Source organism: Ciconia boyciana, chromosome 4 (genome assembly GCF_034638445.1).
Source record: "Ciconia boyciana chromosome 4, ASM3463844v1, whole genome shotgun sequence".
NCBI classification, from domain to species: Eukaryota; Metazoa; Chordata; class Aves; order Ciconiiformes; family Ciconiidae; genus Ciconia; species Ciconia boyciana.
The window spans coordinates 32,222,345-32,241,595 of record NC_132937.1 but is presented as its reverse complement, the minus strand read 5'-3'; the positions used below and the strand labels follow the sequence as shown (position 1 = coordinate 32,241,595).

Here is a 19,251-nt window from a genome sequence, read left to right as displayed (position 1 = left end):
AGGGAAAGATGTTTTAGTGTATGAAGTACAAAATTTTGTTTTGAAAGATAATGGTAAAACTGAATATTGAACTTCCTAGCTGAGCATTCTCCTTCCTACCCACTCATTAGTGCAGAGTTCCCAAGGTGTGTCACCCTGTAAAAGGGGAGTCATAATAAATACACATGGGGAAAGGTATAAGCAGGCTTGTGGAAGATTACTTCTTTCATTTCTTAAAATATTTTGTGTTGTGCTCATTGTATTTTCCACTAATTGATGTTTTAGATAGATAAATTGATACAATGAATTCAGTTAATAAAATTAATAGAATAACAATTCAATGATCCTATAACACAGTTTTCAGCGTGTATTTTTGAGTGTGTACTTGAGTGTCTCCTGTACCCGCTCAAGAATCAAAACTGTTCATCCCAGATGTTGGAAGTGCAGATTAATTTCCATCCTCTGCTGGAGAGAATTTAAACCTGTACATTTACTTTGCATAGCACTTCTGGCATGGATACTTTCAGTAACAATATCAATATCACCTCTGAGAGCTGTTCTGCTTTGACAGAGCAAAAAAGTGAGAACTTCATTCCAGTCTAGTGGTTGCCTTCCCTGGGAAGAAGGTTTTGGTTCCTGTTCTAGTTTATATTTGTTTAGGGAAAGGAGAACATGTCAGCAGTGTACCTCGCTTCAGGAGATATAGCATGTCTTGGGGGTTATGAATTTTCCTGAGAGGCAGGAGATTCTGGGCTCAGCTGCCCACAGATAGATGAGGAAAGTCGAATGGATTTTCCTAGGTGTTGGTGAGAGCTCTAGGTATTGAGCTGTTTTGCAAAAGGGGGATGTGCGTGACATGACCCTAATTACTTGTGATGTTGCTCTGTTGTGAATTTGATCTTTCTTTTTCCTTTGCTTTTCTAAAAAGTATCTGAAATATATTTTAATCCTTTTCATCAAAGTATAAGGAAAAATGAAGAAAACTATAATTTTGATTTGATTTGAACACCAGTTCCTCAGTTTCTCATGTTACTTTCACAACAAACATAAGTTATTAATATATTCTTAAAATACATAAACATTTTAATTAGATTTAATTACCTTTTGAAGCAAATGATTTAATGCAGCATGTGATATTCATGGATTACAATAAAACAACTTACTGATTCTTAAAACGGTACTTCCACTTATTTTAAAGGGTTGAAATCTCAGTACTTATTTTGATATTTGAAGAAACATAGGCTTTGGAGCCAAAGATCAGCCATAAATAGCTGTAAAAGGGAATAATAATTTAACTTGATATATTTATGCTATGTCAATTATTTGTTCTTGCATTAGAATCTTGTACATCTGTGTGTAAGAGGTGTATAAATATTCAGTCATGTTTGTTTTTACTCATGATGTAGGAGTACAAAGTCTGCATGTATAATCAATCCATCAACTTGTTTCATACCTATCTATAGTTCTTTTACACTTTTTCACATCTCTGATTTTTCCCTTCACAAATTTGAATACTACCTCTTTTTTTTTAGTTTAAACATAGTGCCCAGTCTTGCCTTTAATGAACTTTTTCAAGAAATGATACACCAAATTCTGGTAAATGAAAATTCGTGTTTGAAGCTGCTTGTCCGAACATACTGAATGTTTGTACAGTTATATGGACAAACCCAGTTCTACCTCTGATTATCAGAATGAAATTGTTAGTGGTAATGTATGTGTCAAATACCAGAAATCTCGGTGTCTTACATAAACCAAGTTGCTGCTCCTATTCTTGTTTCTTTTTGTCAGAGGTATTCACCTCAAAAAAACTAATTGTCCCAACTCATTTGGTAGGCACAGGCCAGTCTCCTCACCAAACCCCATGACTGAGATGTATCATAGCTACTGAGCAATGTCTTCCCCATCAGCTCCTTCTCTGAAGATAAGTAGAGAAAATGGACTTTTCCCCATCTGCAGAAACTTTAAATATTACACTGATAATTGAGAGATTGAATTGGTTAAAAAAATATCTGTTAAAGAAGATATTAGGTGATACTGTCTGGCTTTCTTGGTTTTGTGAGGGGATGTGGGTTAAGTTACCTTCGTTTTCACATGATGCTTTGTTGAGAAGAATTACAGAAGGCTTCTCCCAATTTAAGCCTCTGAATTTTTACTTAGTATGGAGGCATCCTAAATGTCATGTTTCTAAATGGCACTCTTAAAATTACTGTCACTACAAAATCCTTAATTAATGCAAGTGTTCCAACATGAGATATGAGATTATTTTGCAGCTGAAATATTTTTAGATCTGTCCCTTTCAAACTTTTTCTCATGCCTGTAAAGTGGTCATTCCTAATTTGAGAATGTGAATGCTTATTTTACAGTGATCTACTACAGAAATTTGCTGACACTTAAAGAATCCGTATGAGGGAATTTGCAATTGGTTTAAGGGTTGGTAATATGAAATTGAAAAAATCAGTTGGAGTACCTATACAAAACGTTGCCTGATACCGAGAGGCTATAGTCTAACGGTTTGAACAGAGGGGGTAAATTCGAGGAAGATACATTACTTGTGCTGTGACACATGTTGATGCAGAAGCAATCTTGATGATCTGAAATACATCCGTTTTGATCAGCATACAGGTCAGCATAGACAGATTCAACTTTTTCCAGGAGAAAACTCATTTGTGAGTCCTGAATCTTCATCGGCTCTTTTTCCTAGCTGGTAGGTCTCTGGACAGGAGCACTACCCTGCTTTTTCACTGAGGAATTGGGCTGAAGAAAGGAGGAAGTGTGAAAATATGGAGGAGTGCAAAAGCAGCATCAGAGCTCCACTGATAGTGGTGCACTGTTCTTGCCCAAGGTTAAGTGGAAGTCAGGCTTTAATTCGTTCTACTGTAGTTTAATAAGTTTCTCTGCAGGAAAAGCAACTGCAAACATTAGATGTATTCAAGCACTTGTGTTAGGGGATTATTGGCTAAACCCAAAGAGACTCATTATTAAATAATATTGCCATATTTAAATTTCTCTTTGTCCTCTCCTTCCTCCCCTCCCATATGCAATGAGGGCAACATTACTCCTGTACCTTTATTTCTCAGAAATCTGAGACTTAATCATTACTGCATGTAAAATACTATAAAAACTTTAGACAGAAGCTATTGCATGCATACCAAGAATAAAAATCTTTTTATGAAATGCCCACTGCTTAAATATTAGTTGAATTTACTGAAAATATGTTAATTAGTTAATTTTATAGTCACTTTCCATGGACAGTACTGTGATTTTCTTTTCTAGTAGTCAAGCCTTTGAAGGTCTCACGCTTTAAACCCAACCAAATGCTGTAACCAAAGCCTTTTGAAAGTAGTAAATTGCCATTCATTGGCTTCACTGGGCTCTGATCAGGTCCCCCAAGAGCTGCATTTATCTAATCATCTGCGTTGTGCATAGAATCACAACTGAGCAACAAATTGCAAATCTCCACTGCTAAGTGTGTTTAGTTATCAGATAAAACTCATGAAATCTGTTTGAAATTGTGCAAGTTTATAATTTTTGGATATGTTCTATAGCTATAAAAAAAAGAAGACTGAGTATTGCTGAATTTTATTAATCTCTTGTTGAATGCCTTTTCTGCTACCAGGTAGGAAGTTGCATTAATATTTAAAAAATAACAGCAAGGCACATAAATTGGATCTCTAAGTATATATGGATAACCTTGAAGTGAAGGACTTCAGTATTAGTCTGAAATCCAATGAAGATTTCTGGTGGTCTGAAAACTTCATTATTGTTTTATTTTTTTAATTACTTTTAGTCTGAATCAGACTGAAACCATTAAGCTGGAAGATTCCCAGGTCCAGCACTGCTCATAATTTGGGCAGGGAAACTGAGTTTTCAGAACATCAGCCTCTGCCTCATCCCAGACTTACCAGTCTCAGGCAGGTAGAGAAAGCCTTTCTGCTGCTTCAGCAGGTTACCTAGCTAAGTTAGTGAAAGTTCATTAAGCTTGATATGTTTTAAATGAAAAAAGAATAGCAAATTTTGTTGAAATTTTCACCTGAGAAAGTGTCACAGGCTTCTCCTTTCTGCCCTTCAACCTCAGCACTTGAAGTGTAGGAGATGCTGTTAGTACTCTTCTGTAGTCTGTGCTTTACAATCCGAAGGGTGAGCCACGAAAGGGACTCTGTTTCAGCCTTGCAAGACTCCTTGTGTTTACTTAACATAAGCTAAAACCTGTCAGAGTGAAAACAGAGGAGAATAAAGAATATAAATCAACAATTTCAGGAGAATAGTTTATCTTTAAAAAAAAAACAAAACAAAAAACCAAACCCAAGCTTTTGTCTTCCTAAAGCTTTGCAAAATTAAGTACATTTACATGAGGAAAGTTTTATCCATACAGAAGGACAACACAACCGCAGAAATAACCTGTTTGCTAGCACAAATTTGGCCAATGTAAAGAAGTGGCACTGCACTAGTAATCTTAATGCATTTGTATTAATGTGATCACACAGATAGGTTACAGTAAATTCTAAGTTTGGAAATTTTAAAATAAAATATTGCTGCTGAGCCAAAATCATGGAAGCACTCCACTTGCAACATTTAAACAGAATTTGTTCCATGGAGGGTGTTGAATGCAATATTTCTTGTTAAAATAGAAGGAATTTCATATTCCCCAGAAGGAGCATGTTTTCTTCTAGGTGTGTGTATGTGTAAGAGAGAGACAGATGGGCAGAATGGAAATGCGTAGCTGGGCAGAAGGGGATATCCTCACTTTCAGGTTGTGAAAAAAATGGTGATGATTTTTCAGAAAGTTTTCAAGCACAGACACCTGTGCAATCATGAAAAGAAATTTGGTCCCCTGAAGAAAACCTTCCCTTCTTCTTCCTCCTGTCCTTTCCAACACATTCTGGTAATTATCTGCAACTTGCAGATGTTTTCAGGCATGTCTAGCTTTGCTCTCTCTTACTAAAAGAATAATATAGTTGCACAGCAAGAGAAAGATGGCATGTCCTATGAAAATCAAATTCTGACATAGATAATACCAAGTTTAGTGCTAGTTACAGTATGTTGTAATAAAGTTTTAAATTACTGTTATTTCTACTAAGATTGTTTTGTTCTATATAGGACATTGATTTCTCTGTTAGGTGAACTGATGATCCATGAAAGCAAAAGCAATAGAACTGTGTTTGAAGGTGAGATTTAAAAAAAGTCAGTGTTCATTTCACTGAGCATCTGCCAGTCAATCAAAATATTTAAATAAAGAGGAGGCAAGTTTGCCATGGAAAGCTTGTGAAAATTTTTTACAGTTCTTGATTCTCTGAATGTGTAGAGTGAAATCATGTCTCAGATGCATCAGGTTTGATTTGAAAAATATTTTACAAGCCATTTGAATCAATATCTTTTTTTACAAGCAATTTGAATGAATATCTTTTTCAAAGACCTTCCACTTTATAACATGGCTGGTGAGTATTTGTGACTGAATTTCATGAAGTTTTACTGATATATTTTTGCTCTTTTTTATTTAATAATCAGACTTTTATAGTCTTTCTGGAAACTCGGAAAACTTAATCTTAACCAAAGCCCTGACTGCTCTGTAGCCTCAAGTCACAGCACCCCGTGCCTTCGAGATGCTGTGTGGTTTGTGAGACCACTGAAAACTTCTGCTGCATCAATCTGGGTGTACCGTAAGGATAATCATACATCAAAACACACTGATTCAAGGACATTGAGACTGCTGTGTCAATGGGCAGCAATCAGGAAATAATAAAGAAAGCAAATCTGAATGACTTTTTACACTGTTGTATATACAGCAAATTATGCAGCAAATTAACTAACTTAGAGCTGAAATTTCCTTCTTTAAGACACAGTTTTCTCTGGGTTGGATATATAAAGTGGAAAATAAAATGCCTGTTAGAATTCATAGTGCCCTACATTATTAAGCTTAGGACAAACATTGATTAATTAAATATTAAGTAGTTCTTTATTGCTTCTTGGGTAGGCACTCATTTTGAACAGACTGTTCATCCTACCCAGGACAGCCTGTAGCAATAAGTAAACCACCAAAGCTTCAGCACCATGTTCCAGATCTGTAAAAAACACCATGTTATTACTGTCAGTTTTGAAAGTATAGTAGATAAATTATGAGTCAAAAGATCACTGAGAGAGGGCTATGAATCCAACTATTTTATTTGAGAATACCAATGTAATAATTAGCGTGATTTTTTTTTTTAATTTCTGTATAAAAGAATTCTTTAAAATTTAGAAAAAAATACACCTTAAAACTGTTTTTTTTAATACTTTTTAATACTTGAAGACTTTTTTCACCTGGAGATATTAAAATTCCGAGTCATTTAGAAGCATTTAAAAAGTTTCAGGAATAGTTCAGTGCAGTGTGGTGCGGACCTCCGTACTTTCAGTTAATGGCAACTAGTAGTAGCTGTACTGAGTTAGCTTCAGAGGAGCAGTAAGCTCTATAGCTGTTTGCTGTGGGGCTAAGGTCAGTTCTTCCTTCTCCTTATGAGCTCTGAAAGATCTCGTTACCCTCAGGCTCTTTTTTTTTTTTTGTCATTCTTGAAAATTTTGTGTCATAGGCCTGTATCTTCCTTGCTTTTTGTCCACATTTTATAATACTGTATATAAATCTGTAACTCTGAGATGGTAAATTTTAAATGTATAACCATCCTCACGGGGGGGGGTAGCAAAAAGGAATAAATAATGGTAAAAATAGTTTGAAACAAAGGGCTACCTCTGTGTCTCAATAGCAGCTCCTTGCACAGTCTCGTGAAACTTTTCAGCTCGCTCTTGGTTACATGAACAGTAGGATGTTCTGAACCGGTAGGCAAGGAACACATTGTATAACTTTCTCGGCACAGGTCGCAGAAGGGCAATACAGGGAGTTGCATCTAATTTTTCTCACCTGAAAGAAAAATATTGTATAACATGGCCAACAGAATGGCATTTGGAAACATTTTCCTAAAAGAAAATGTCGGATTCATTTCTAAATGAAAAATAAATCATAATATAATATGAGTTTTTCTTACTAACTAATCAGCTTATACTATATTGTGGACTAAAATCCAAATACAAAACTGGTACAATCTCATAGTCCTTAGCATTCAATCTTATTTTATTACTGAAGCCCTCATGCTACCACTTTTGCTGACATGCAACATCAGGAACTCCAGCGTGTTTTACATAATCACAGTTCATAACGATCCTTTAAACCACGGATTACTGTAGGATAAAAACACCTGGTTCTGTATTGTATTTTATGTTGGCAGGGTGGCTGGTTTTTGTGCAGCTTTGGTTAGCCTTTGTTACATAACTACTCACTGTGCTGGTTAAACGTAAAGGTCAATCTGAAATCAGGCAATGCTTTGTTTAGGAGTGAGCTACAGATATAAGTATGCCTCTTGTGATTATTTCCTAGTTGTTTTCCACTCATTTTCAGGATTCCTTGGAGACATTTATTCTCCCAGAACAGTTTTGTGAAATACTTTGGTTGATAGCATTGTGAAGGTGTTTGTGGTAATTTTACGTGTAGATCATAGTAGCAGTGATATATGAATTTAGTGGTTCCTTCTGTATGGTAATTCTAGATTATTGAAAAGGAATCTAGCACAGCAAGAAACCTATTACATGCATTTAAAAGGATAAGAGAAATTGGGAAGTTTTTGCCAGGTATGGTACAGATATGGTGAATACCATCACATGCTAAGCAAAAATACATAGAGTCTGGATTAAACTGAATATTTATAGCAATTAGTATTCACATTTATTGTAAGACTGAAAATGTGTAAGACAAATCACATTGTGGTACATGGGGAATTACTTGAAAAGTCTATTTTATGCAATTTCTAAGTACCGGTTAGAGGTACTTTGCCATCTACTCTCTCAAATGAATCAAGCCTAATCTCTGTAGGTTTATTTTGGAATAAAGAATTTTAAAACTGGGAATTCTCACTCCACTCTCAATCCTATGCTGCTCTTCCTTTAGTGTGTTCTACAGTTACAGTTAATTATTTATATTCTCAGATCAGCAGTTTGTAAACTCAGAAGTATTTTCATGGATAAACGTGAAACAAAGGGAATTTATAAACCTGGATCATTTGGTGAATACAAGAAGAAATCTCCAAAGTCTAATGTAATCCATATGCTCTGTGCAAGTCTAGCAAAAACTAAACTCATAGTTCTGAAAGTGTTTTGTGGCCAGTTAAACTATTATTATTGTTGATTGCCATGAACCTTTACCAAGATTACATTGTTTGTTGCATGCCAGGAGGCTGGTGCTGGTATGATGGAAGTGGCCTAGAAGTCGGTGCTGGTATGATGGAAGTGGCCTGGAAGTCAGTGCTGGAGTGATGTGCTGGTGTCATGTCCATCACATGTCCACCATGCAGGGCCCCACCGATGGAAGGCCGGAGCAGGGAGATAGTTGTGGAGCCATTGCTGCCTCTAGTCTTCTAGAAAGTCTAATGTGTCCATGCGGAACAGTTGTTGACTGGTTTCTGTGCCTCTCCAAATCAAGTTTAGTTGAACAGATCATGTTCTCAAGCAGAACAAGAGGTCATGTGTTGGGTTCAGGCTTTCTCAAGTTCAGTTTCAGTTCTTTTATTGAACAAGAATAACTTTCTCTGGCAATTTAACATTTAGGAGTTATCATAATTTTCTTAAAATCGGTTGGGTATATACTACCATCCCCTGGAAATCTTCCATCAAAGATAGATGTATATTCTATGTAACAGGTGGGTTTACTCACCATGTCTATAATAGATACTAAAGTGATGAGTCTGGCGCTCTGCCATCTGTATCAAGCACTGTTAGCAGCATTCTAACAGTGTTAGAGGGAAGCCTTTAGATACTTCTGGAGCAAAGTGGTGAAATGCAGTACCCATTTTATACTAGGCAAGTTGCAGCTATTATTGTCCAGACTTCTTAACTAGCTCTGAAAGAAGATAGACTATGAGGTTGTAAAAATGCATGAAAATTAACTTTAGGTTGTAAAAGTGGATGAAGGTTCTGATGTTATCTAAATTTTGTTTTTATTTTTTGCTTCAGTGCTTTTTTTCTCTTCCTTTAATTTTATTCCAGTGCTGTAATAGTATGAGTACATTTGCAAAGAGGTACCTACGTTTAGTATGTTATCTGTTAGATATCTGGGTTTCCATTTGGATAGAAGCCTTAAAAAAATATTGCATTGCTAAAGCACTTGTGATTGGCACCAGACATAGTTTTAGTTATATAAACACACTAATAGGTTTTGACAGGAGTCTGGAGAAGTCTACTGAGTACCACACATGCACACCTTTCAGATATGCCATGGAGTGATAAGCCATAGTACTGTCTTTATCCTAGATGCATATTCTTGAGAAGGAAAGCACATAATGAAATGTATTAATTACTTTGTCTTCTCTACTGACTGTGAATATATTGAATGAGTTAAAACAATGAGAGTTTTCTTAATATTAACAAAATGTTTAAGCATCTTGAGGTGAACTTGGTGGCATGATAGAGACCATTTTTCTAAGCCTGTTTTACCACAGTACATCAAACATTCTGTTTCTTCCTTTTTTTTAGGTTTTACTGGGACTTAATCATGCTCATAATGATGGTTGGAAACCTTGTCATTATACCAGTTGGAATCACTTTCTTCACAGAACAAACAACAACACCATGGATTATTTTCAATGTGGCATCAGACACTGTTTTTCTATTGGACTTGATCATGAATTTTAGAACTGGGACTGTAAATGAAGACAGCTCTGAAATAATACTGGACCCTAAAATCATTAAGATGAATTACTTAAAAAGCTGGTTTGTGGTTGACTTCATCTCATCAATACCAGTGGATTATATCTTTCTCATTGTAGAAAAAGGAATGGATTCGGAGGTTTACAAGACAGCAAGAGCACTTCGTATTGTGAGATTTACAAAAATCCTCAGCCTGTTACGTTTATTACGCCTTTCAAGACTGATTAGATACATACACCAGTGGGAAGAGGTAAGATTTATACGGTTATAACATCCTTCACTAAGATCTTATTCCTACAAAAAACTAGTTGGGTCTCTCCGAAGAGCTACACAAGAACCAGAATGGAATGAAGAGATTTTACTCACCAATTAGTGTAATTACATACAGGTGCTAGTAGAAAAGCCTTGTTGGAAAAAAGCAAAAAGGAGTAACCATCTTCTGTCTGCTAACCACAGAGACCAAAAATATGTTTGGGACCATCAGCACAATGAGCATGGATGGGCTCCTATTGAGAATGTTAGAAATTTTAGCAACCACCTAAATCTGCATTTGAGTTTGGTGACTAGCACTTAAACTTATGAAGTTAATACTCTTGTAATCACAGAGAACTTAAAATACATGTTCATATTTTTCTATTTCAGGAGAAATTGAAACCATTTATAACTGAGTAGATTTCCTAGAATTCTCATTGTTTGAAGGCTGTATGTAGGCTGAATATATCAAAAACTGACCTTCTTTATAAAAAAATGGGTAGTTCAGGTTTTGAGTCATTGCCTTGTAAACTGTCAACTCCACGATTTCCAGACGTGACCTTATGCTGCCTGCCAATTTAGCATGGTGACATTTCCAGGAAATTATGGCATTCCCTAATTTGGCATGGTCATGGCTAGGAAGTGTTTAATGCTTTGGCACATACCACCATGATTCAGTCATTTAATTTCTTGCCTGTCCCCATTTCTGTAGTTCTAAATATCATAATATATTTTAGAAGGAAGTGCTAAAAACATGGGAAAAATAACTGCTGTTTTCTAAACCTTTCTTGCAGCAAGTGTAATGAGAATTATTTTGTAAAGTGTTTTCATGGAAGCACTATTAAAATAGATTTGCATAAACTTATTTACCTATTTTAATAAAGATTTATTTAATTAAATTAATATTGAAGGATTATTTAGTACAATTTCTGGTCCTTTTTCTGCTGGTTATCTCCCTTTTAAAGTATTATGTTCACTTTCCAGTTTAATAGAAACCTAAATGCAAAGCTATCTCATAAATAATGTCAGATTATATTTAAAAATGGCATGATGCTGGATGATACTAAGTATCAAAATCTAATAAATTTACAGTTGTTTCTCAAAACCCTCCTGAAATAGGTAATTATTTTTTATTACTGCATTTTGTAAATTCTACTTCTTTTTGCCTCCCTGTAATGCAGTGTAACAGTGTTTTTGACACAGAAATAGAACACTGCAGTTTTGTACTCAGTTTAACTAAGGCAAATGATTAAGCATATCTTGCAGTTTTACCATAAAGCTGTGCTTTTGTCTCCTCTGTGCTTTACAGACAACCTTCTGAAATGCGTTCAATGACATTATTTTCTGTCAGCTTGAGTTAATAGCTTGCCACTATAAAGCCCTACTAAGCAGAGAAATGAATACCTTTTTTTTTTCTGCTTCCATCTGTTGTCAAAGATAAATCAGGTATTCTAAATCAAAAGTAGTTGAAACGAGCACTAAGTGGGACTAGAAGTGACCAGAGGATGTGGTCCGAACCAGCAATAGCTGGTGTTTGGTCCATTTAATCGTCAGCTAATGGCTGCTTGATTGTGACTTCACCTTTGATTCCACTGGTAAAACCTGCAAAATATTTCTTGTATGATACTTTTTTGGGCAAGTATTGAAAAAATAAGTGGAGTCCATCTTTTTGTGTTTGATAACACATTATAATGCTCCCTGGATGTACTCAGGAAGGTGAAAGAGGGTCTTAAGGGGTTTTTTTGGCTTTTTTTTGAGCCTGCAATAAAGCAACAAGAAGCTCATTGGCTGCTTTTAAAAAAGAGTTCTGATGACTGTGAGAACATGTGGGAACAGTGATGAATATGTTGACTGAATCAAATTTTGATAAATCCCAAAATGAAATGTGTGCAAGAAAAAAATATTCTTTTTTTTTCCTTTGTTTAGCATTTTACAGATATCAGAAATGAAAGCGGTCATGGATTTTCAAATTTGGCTTTTGTTATCACAATAGTTGATTATTATTTTGAATGTAGGGTGTGAAACTGTTCTGCATGGTGATCCATTACCACTTTGGAAACATTGTATGTTATAGCATTGTAATGTTTTAAAACAACAAAACTGGGTAGGGATGAACTTTGCTGAATTAGGAAACAACAGTTGGATGATCCCATAGGGGTAGTCAGTGAGACCTTTGCTGCTGATATTAATCTTTTCTGTATTGTGTGTGTTTGCACATGCACAACAGGGAGCAACTGTTAACTAATTTTTATGACACAGAACTGAAGCCTGTTTGTGTGTGGTTAAAAGGATTTAATATTTTTGCATATGGGCTGATATGTTGGTTTTAAATGTGGTGCAGATAAACCTGAAATACTATGTATTTGGATCCAGAATAATGAGCGTTCTCTCAAAAATATTGAGAGGACAGCCAGCAAACTCATTCTTCCTAACCTGGCAAGAGGATACTTCATGGAAAACTGATTGATGAACAAACCAGGTTGTGTAGTAAGGCTGTTATCCCACTGAGGTATTTATACGTCCTCAAACAGAAAAGACAGGTTGAAATTGTTTGAGCTTTTCCTTTTTTAGTATCACATGCCTGGACTTCAGTTGGCTAGTATCCTGAACTTTAAGATGAGTAGGCAAAAATTTAAAATAATTTTCTATGATACTAGTGAAACATGGTTCCTTTTCTTTATTTTTTTCCACACAATATAAATCAATTAAACCAAGATCAAGCTGCTAAAAGCCACATAGAATAATATTGAGGTAAATAATGTATGTATTCCAGAAGCTTTCTCCTTAACTGTTGTGAGGCAACAGAGCTATAGCCTGTGGTGCAATATGTATGAAATCTGATTGATATATTCGTATCACTCTGAAGTTAATAGCTTATCCAAATGAATGACTCAGTGGAAATGGGAAGAAACACTTTAACAAAGGGACAGAAGATATGTCAGCAGGAATTAACTTACTGAATTTGCAAGTTCACACTGTCCTAAACCTGCTTTTTAGCTATAATATGTAATATTCCAGTCTTTTACAACCCAGATGTTGACAAATAGATCATATACTTATTTAAACAAAGTTATATAATATAACATGCAAGGAAAAATTTGTTATTTAAATTGCTGATTACAGAAATTATACTTTTGCAATAATTTCTTACAGTGGGTTTGTTTTGGATTTTTTTTTTTAGCATAGGTTCCTAAAAATACTGAACAGGACATACTGGACCTAATTCTTACTTACTTTAACTTATTTTATGAAACTGCCTAAGCTGCTGAACCCTGAAGGTTTCACGTAGGTTAGCATGCAACTAGTAAGTTATTCTTAGTTAAATATGCTCATAGATCGCTGAACAATTAAAAATAAAAGATATGATCAATTAGGAATAAATACATTGTTACATGTCAAATGATATGCCACTTTGCTTTACATTTGTCTATGATATAAATTTACTGATTTTTTCAAATAACAGCATTTTCCAAAAGCTGCTTAAAAACCAGACTTTAATATCTTTGCTTACAGCTATTCTAATCACAGGACAAGACCTAGCAGATGTATGAGTAAATAGAAGTGGTACTTCTAAAACTGTACCCTAAGTCTTTCTTATTCTGAGATGTCTGATTATGTAGAATTAGAACCAATTTTAAAGTGACTGTAATGCTTATTGCAAGATGTGCAATAAAGGTTATGTTTTGCAAAAAATCATCTAGTAAAATATGTGACGATTGTAAGTTAAAGCTGTGACTTATTTTGGCTTGAGTTGTACTGAAATCTGGTTTTCAATTTGCCAAAACTGCTGAAGGTTCATTAACCTACATAAGTATTGATATCCTTTCTAGCTGTTGCTAAAGCTCAGGTGTTTAATGAGCGTTTCTGAGCATATCACACAGATGTGTCTCGTTCTACTTTTTACTGATTTATTTCTAATAATCATAGTAATGCTGATCCAGAAAAGCTCATAAATACAAGCTTGCTTGAATGCTAAGTGTTACTAAAGTGCTTAAAAATTAAGTGAGTATGTAAGAGCTTTGCCAAATCAGGTCCTGCATTAACAATTTCATCTGTTGCTTCCACAGTACCAACCCTAATTATCACAGATCACCACTAGGTGTCCTCTCCTTGTTGTGCCAACAGTACAAAAATACATACTGTGTATATGATGTTGAATCATTACTGTTGCCTAAATAAAAATGTTGTAAAAGAACACTTGTGTTATCTGGACAACAGAAGACAACTCTTACTTCAGTAGCCTGCTGTTTCTGTGGTAGGTATACGGATGACTTTTGTACCCTATAGAAAATCAAGCTGCTTTTTCTTTCCCCTACAGCCAGATGAGAAGTCAAGGGTTTTTGTCTCTCCTTTTGATCACTGACTGGGGAATTGTGTGGGAAGGCAGAGATGATGAGTTAGGTGGGTACTTGGTAGTGTTGGATGAAAACACATATCTTTGATTGGATGATTAATTTTATTTTATTTTAACAGGACTGTGTCTACAAGAGGTGGAGTTTTCCTGTCAATGATGGTATTATCCAGTTTAACTTACTTTTTTAATTAATGGTCCCAAGGAAATGGGAGGTGACATAATGTTTTTTTCTTTCTTTTCAACCAGCGTTAATCCCTGTCCTCCAAGGAGATAGTTTAAAATATATTTTCTAGGCCCTATAAAGTTGTATCAATTAGTGAAGTACTGCAAATAAGCATACCAGTACAGGTTGAGTGGCATTTTTAAAGTAAACTAGCTTAAAGTGGGACACACTTTTTTATTGTCTATTACAGATGCATCAATCAAATATGAGTTGTCTAGTTCATAGGGAGTGAGGGGAGGAAATTTGTTAAATAACTCTGGGGGAAAGAAGACGTAGGAGAGCTCACCTTCTCTTACTGGCACAAAGCCTGTGAATTCTGCAACAAAGTCTCTGTATTGTTGTCTTCTGCCTTCCTACCATTAAGAAGACTGAAGCAGGAGAAAATTCCTATTTCCTGCCAATTTCTACAGGAAGGAAACAGAATATCAAGTTTTGCGTTCTTTTGGAAAGCTGTGCTTGGAAAATGCCTCTTAGGTATAAATTAGTGAATTTGTATCGTCCCACATAAAGTCTATGTCTGGGGGCAGGGTGTGTGGATTGATGAGAAATATCAAAACCTGAGCTGTGTGGCATTTTGGTTTTTGTTTTTGTTTTTTTTTTTTCCCTAAGAAGTGTTCCCTAGCAGGACTAAGTACATATGCAAACCAGTTACTCATGTTGTTGTTTGGTGTGCAGATACTTGCTTGCATATGAACGTCTTGCACAGCTGACTTCTGTTTTGTGCTGGGCTGTATCTCAGAGACCTGCGAGGTTTGCTTGGGGCTTCCTCCTTGTTCTGCAGTCTTCCCTACCAGATGAAGCTGTTGTCACGTGTGCTTGACACATACTGACCAGCTCCACCTCTTGTGTAATCTAGAGGGAAAAAAAAAGCATTCTGTTTGCTTGCAATTTGAATTACAAAATCTAAGAGTACTCCTTGCTCAACATAGCTATGGTAGAAGATGAGCTCTCTAGCTTCATCGGAGCAGAGGGTTGCTCAGCCCAGTTCCTCAGTCTGGGGAACACATTCCCTTTGTGCCTGGGAGTTGCACTGGCTGGCTGTTCATTACTGGGTGGGATTTGCAGTGCTGGTATTCCTCCCTAATTCGATTGGGATGTTGGCTAATGGATAGTCTGTCTCTATGACAGCAGCTGAGAGCAAGGTATTTTATCTGCAAACTCTGATCCTATAGAGCCAGAACCCTGACTACTAGCCCTTTTCTTTTAGAGAGTGTGAGGGCAGTTTCTTTGATACTGTTGAGGCTATTGATACTATGTGTAGTTCTAGTTTTGATAGTGTTCTATCAAATAGTTGATAGATCTAGTTGATATCTAGTTGATAGTTCTATCAAATAGTTGATAGTTCTAGTTTCTTGATAGTGTAGTTCTAGTTTACTAAATATAATTGGCTTATATGGGTAGAACTGAAATGATAGAAAAGATACATAAATAATATCTAAATTCCACAGTAAAGCATTATAAAATATGAAAGAACATGTGAATTGAAACATTTTCATAAGAGCAAAAATCAGTCTCATATAGATGCGCAAGCCTCAGTACTGTTAAATAATATTTTTTCTTTGTCACATAACTTACAAGCCTATTCCCTGTGTTTTGCTAAATAGAACACCTAATACAATCTTTACTAAATTGGTAGTGTTCCAAATGGGAAATTATAATGGATCTAATTTTGTGTAAACCTTTTTGTTTACATGGAATTATCCATATTTTAACATTAGATTGGTAAATTGTGCTCAGTTGTGCCAGTGCTTTTTCATTTATTTCAACGAAAATTATTTGACAAATGTATGTATCATTGCAGCTAAAGCATACATCCATGAAATATCACTGATGTAGATGATGGAGCATACTCTCAAGTTTTTATTTTTCACTCTTTTAAATTCTGTACAACAGTAGGAAAATACGCATAACTGATAGAGACAATTAGAAGGCATTATGATCCATGGTCTCCTAATAATAGAATACTGCCAAAAAAGAACAGCACAGTTGTAGAGCAGGCAATTACTGAAATGAAAGCAAGACATAGAGTATTGTGTTTTTTAATTTCCTACTTTATGGTCTACTCATAATCACTTTCATGGGAGGAATAATCCATCCCTCTACAGAGTAAATAGGAAGTGTTATGAGTAAAGTTTCTTGCTTCATCTTTTTACCCCCTTTTTAAGACTGTGCAAACTGAGCTGCCTTTCTTGTGTGCCGACACCAAGAGAGTAATTGTGTGGCAATGATGTTTTCCCTGGGAGATGAACCATGTGGAACATAGCCTGAGATAAATTTCCCTGAACTCAAATGTTGGAAGATAATGTTTTCTTCTTTATATGAGTTTTGTGTGCTTCTATGGTAATGGGCCTTTTGCTGGGCGTTTTGTCTGTAGACCCAAGAAGGTGGGTTCACCCCTGCAGTAGCATTTCTGGGTGATGCTAGTCAATCAGTTTTGAAAACGATCAGAACTGTGTCAGCCTGTCTTTGACATTGAAGTGTAACACAGGTTTTTAGAAGAGTTTTTACAGTCTAATTTGTTGTTCATTATTTTTTAAGCCATTCTGGAGATAATTCCTTGTTTTGCACTTGCTAGAGCTTGCACTAATTACTCCTGGCTGCAGATTTGGAAAAAAGCCTATTGTTCTTCCATCCTAAGCTTTTAACACAAGCAGAAAACCCGCTTTGCTTTCACAGGATAATGGCCTGATGGATACACCCCAATGTCAGGCAAGGAGGGAGGTCGGGGACGTTTAGTCCTCTTGGGAGACAGAGCTGCCGGCCACTCACCACGTTGTCCCACTCCCTCTCTGGTGCTGAAGAGCTGTCAGAGAAGGTGATGATGGCCAAAGAGCTGTTGGGCAGTCCCTGGTCTGGATCATAGTTCACCATTCAGACACTGCAATGTTGCAGTGAGCACACGTGCTACAAGCTGCCTGTGGTTCCTGCAGTGATGAGACAGAAGGAGAACCTGTGAATTGGATTTTTCAGGTTTTTTCCAATGTACGTTAACAAGAATGACAATTTTAGGGTTTCTTCTTTGCAGGCTAAGCACAATCCATTCAGGTATCTCTGCATTTTGAGCTTTGTATTAATAGTGACCAGTTCAGAATGACTGTTTACACTTCTAAATTACTCAGAAACAGTAATTTAACTAAAAGATATTCTCAGCTTGTCACTAATGCCTTGTAAGGTCCTTCCGCTCTGTGTTTGTTTGCATAATACCAATAGAACTTTGCAGGTAAAGAAGCCAGTTGAATAAATACTTTAGATTTGTGCACAGATTTTAATTTGTCTCTGAATTCTTTTTATGTAGCTGCTAGGGCAAGTAATCTTTAGAGATTGTTAGGGATACATTATGGCCTTTTTATGCTGTCTTAAATAGAATTACTTCTAAAATAAATTTTTAGAAAACAAATTTGAAGCTGAGTTACTAGTCTACATGGTAAAATATGCCCAGTTATCAGTTGAAATGAGAGACTTATAATCCACTGTAATAATATTCAAGACATTATTTATTTATTTATTTATTAAAGAAAACAACAAGATGTCCTTACAGGGAGTCATTACTAATTGAAAGCTGAGGAAGAAGTTATACAGGAAAAATAAATCAGAAAAGTGTATGGGTAGGAGCTGCGTATGAACAATTTTAACCTTTTCCTAACATTTGGCTACAAGGAGCATTTAATTTTTAAATTAAGTAATCATGTATTAAAGGGTGGAAAGATAATTCATTAGATTTCAAGATGGTATAATTCTATGTTCTACTTTAAGGAGAAACTTGTCAGTTGCTGTGAACAGCTTTTTAAATAAAAAAACCCAAAGCCCACCACTGTATTCTCTCATTCTCTTATGTGGAGAACAGTGTGCTGGTGAATTTTGTGGGAGAACATTGCCTCAGTTATCTCAGAACGGTCTCAGAGGTAGAAAAGGGAGATATCTGGAGAACTTGTGCTGGGCTGTGCTGGGTAGACCATCTGTGCACTGTTGCCTTTATTTGTTCTCCCAGTCTGTCATGTTCCTAAGCTCATCTGGGCATTTTATCAAATAAAACCAGGGCTGAAATGATACAGAATTCACCACATGTCAATGGGTTGAGGATCATGTTCTGATTTTGATCAAATTTGGCTACCTTCTAATACAATAAAATACCTGGGACACTACTTGTTTCTGTTGTTATGGCTCCCATTGAGGACAATGGCATAGTGGTTTAATAGTTAGTTAGGAACAAGGTTCTGCTTTATAAGGATAAAATGGTCTGAATTAACCACTTAGGGAGTAAAGATGCACTTGTATAAACCTGTTTAGAGAGGGCTGAGGAACTGAGATGGCAGTGTAGAAATGGCTTTTACAGCTGCAAGTTGTATTTAATGAGTTATTTCTAACCTGAATCTCATGGAGTTTATTCCAAATAACCATGACATTATCCCACATGCGTAATGTATGATTTAAATATAGTTGTGACCTGAAAAGAATGGGAAAATAACCTAATTCAGAGATTGATTATCAGAGTTGTGCTCCTTGCTTCCAAGCAGAAATGAAGGCTCTGATTGAACTGTTAGGCACTTGTCACTGTACTGCACTGGGAACATGCTCTCTTTCCCATTGTTTTCATCTTCCTTAACCCAGACATGGGCTTTGCCATAGCCTTTCCATGCATCTAGGCTCATAGTGTTTTCCTCTTCGTTACTTATTGTTATCTTAAAACAGCTCTTTTTTGCCAGCCTCTCTGCTTTCAGAA

General features: G+C 35.9%; 1 protein-coding gene across 1 annotated transcript in view; it reads left to right on the top strand.

Annotated features, from left to right (window-relative positions):
* The window catches only part of HCN1 (hyperpolarization activated cyclic nucleotide gated potassium channel 1), a 215,744-nt gene that overhangs the window by 14,650 nt on the left and 181,843 nt on the right, over positions 1-19,251 (top strand). The window contains exon 2 of the mRNA XM_072859097.1: positions 9,529-9,952. Within this exon, the coding sequence (XP_072715198.1) occupies positions 9,529-9,952 (424 nt within the window). The remainder of the gene's footprint in view (positions 1-9,528; positions 9,953-19,251) is intronic.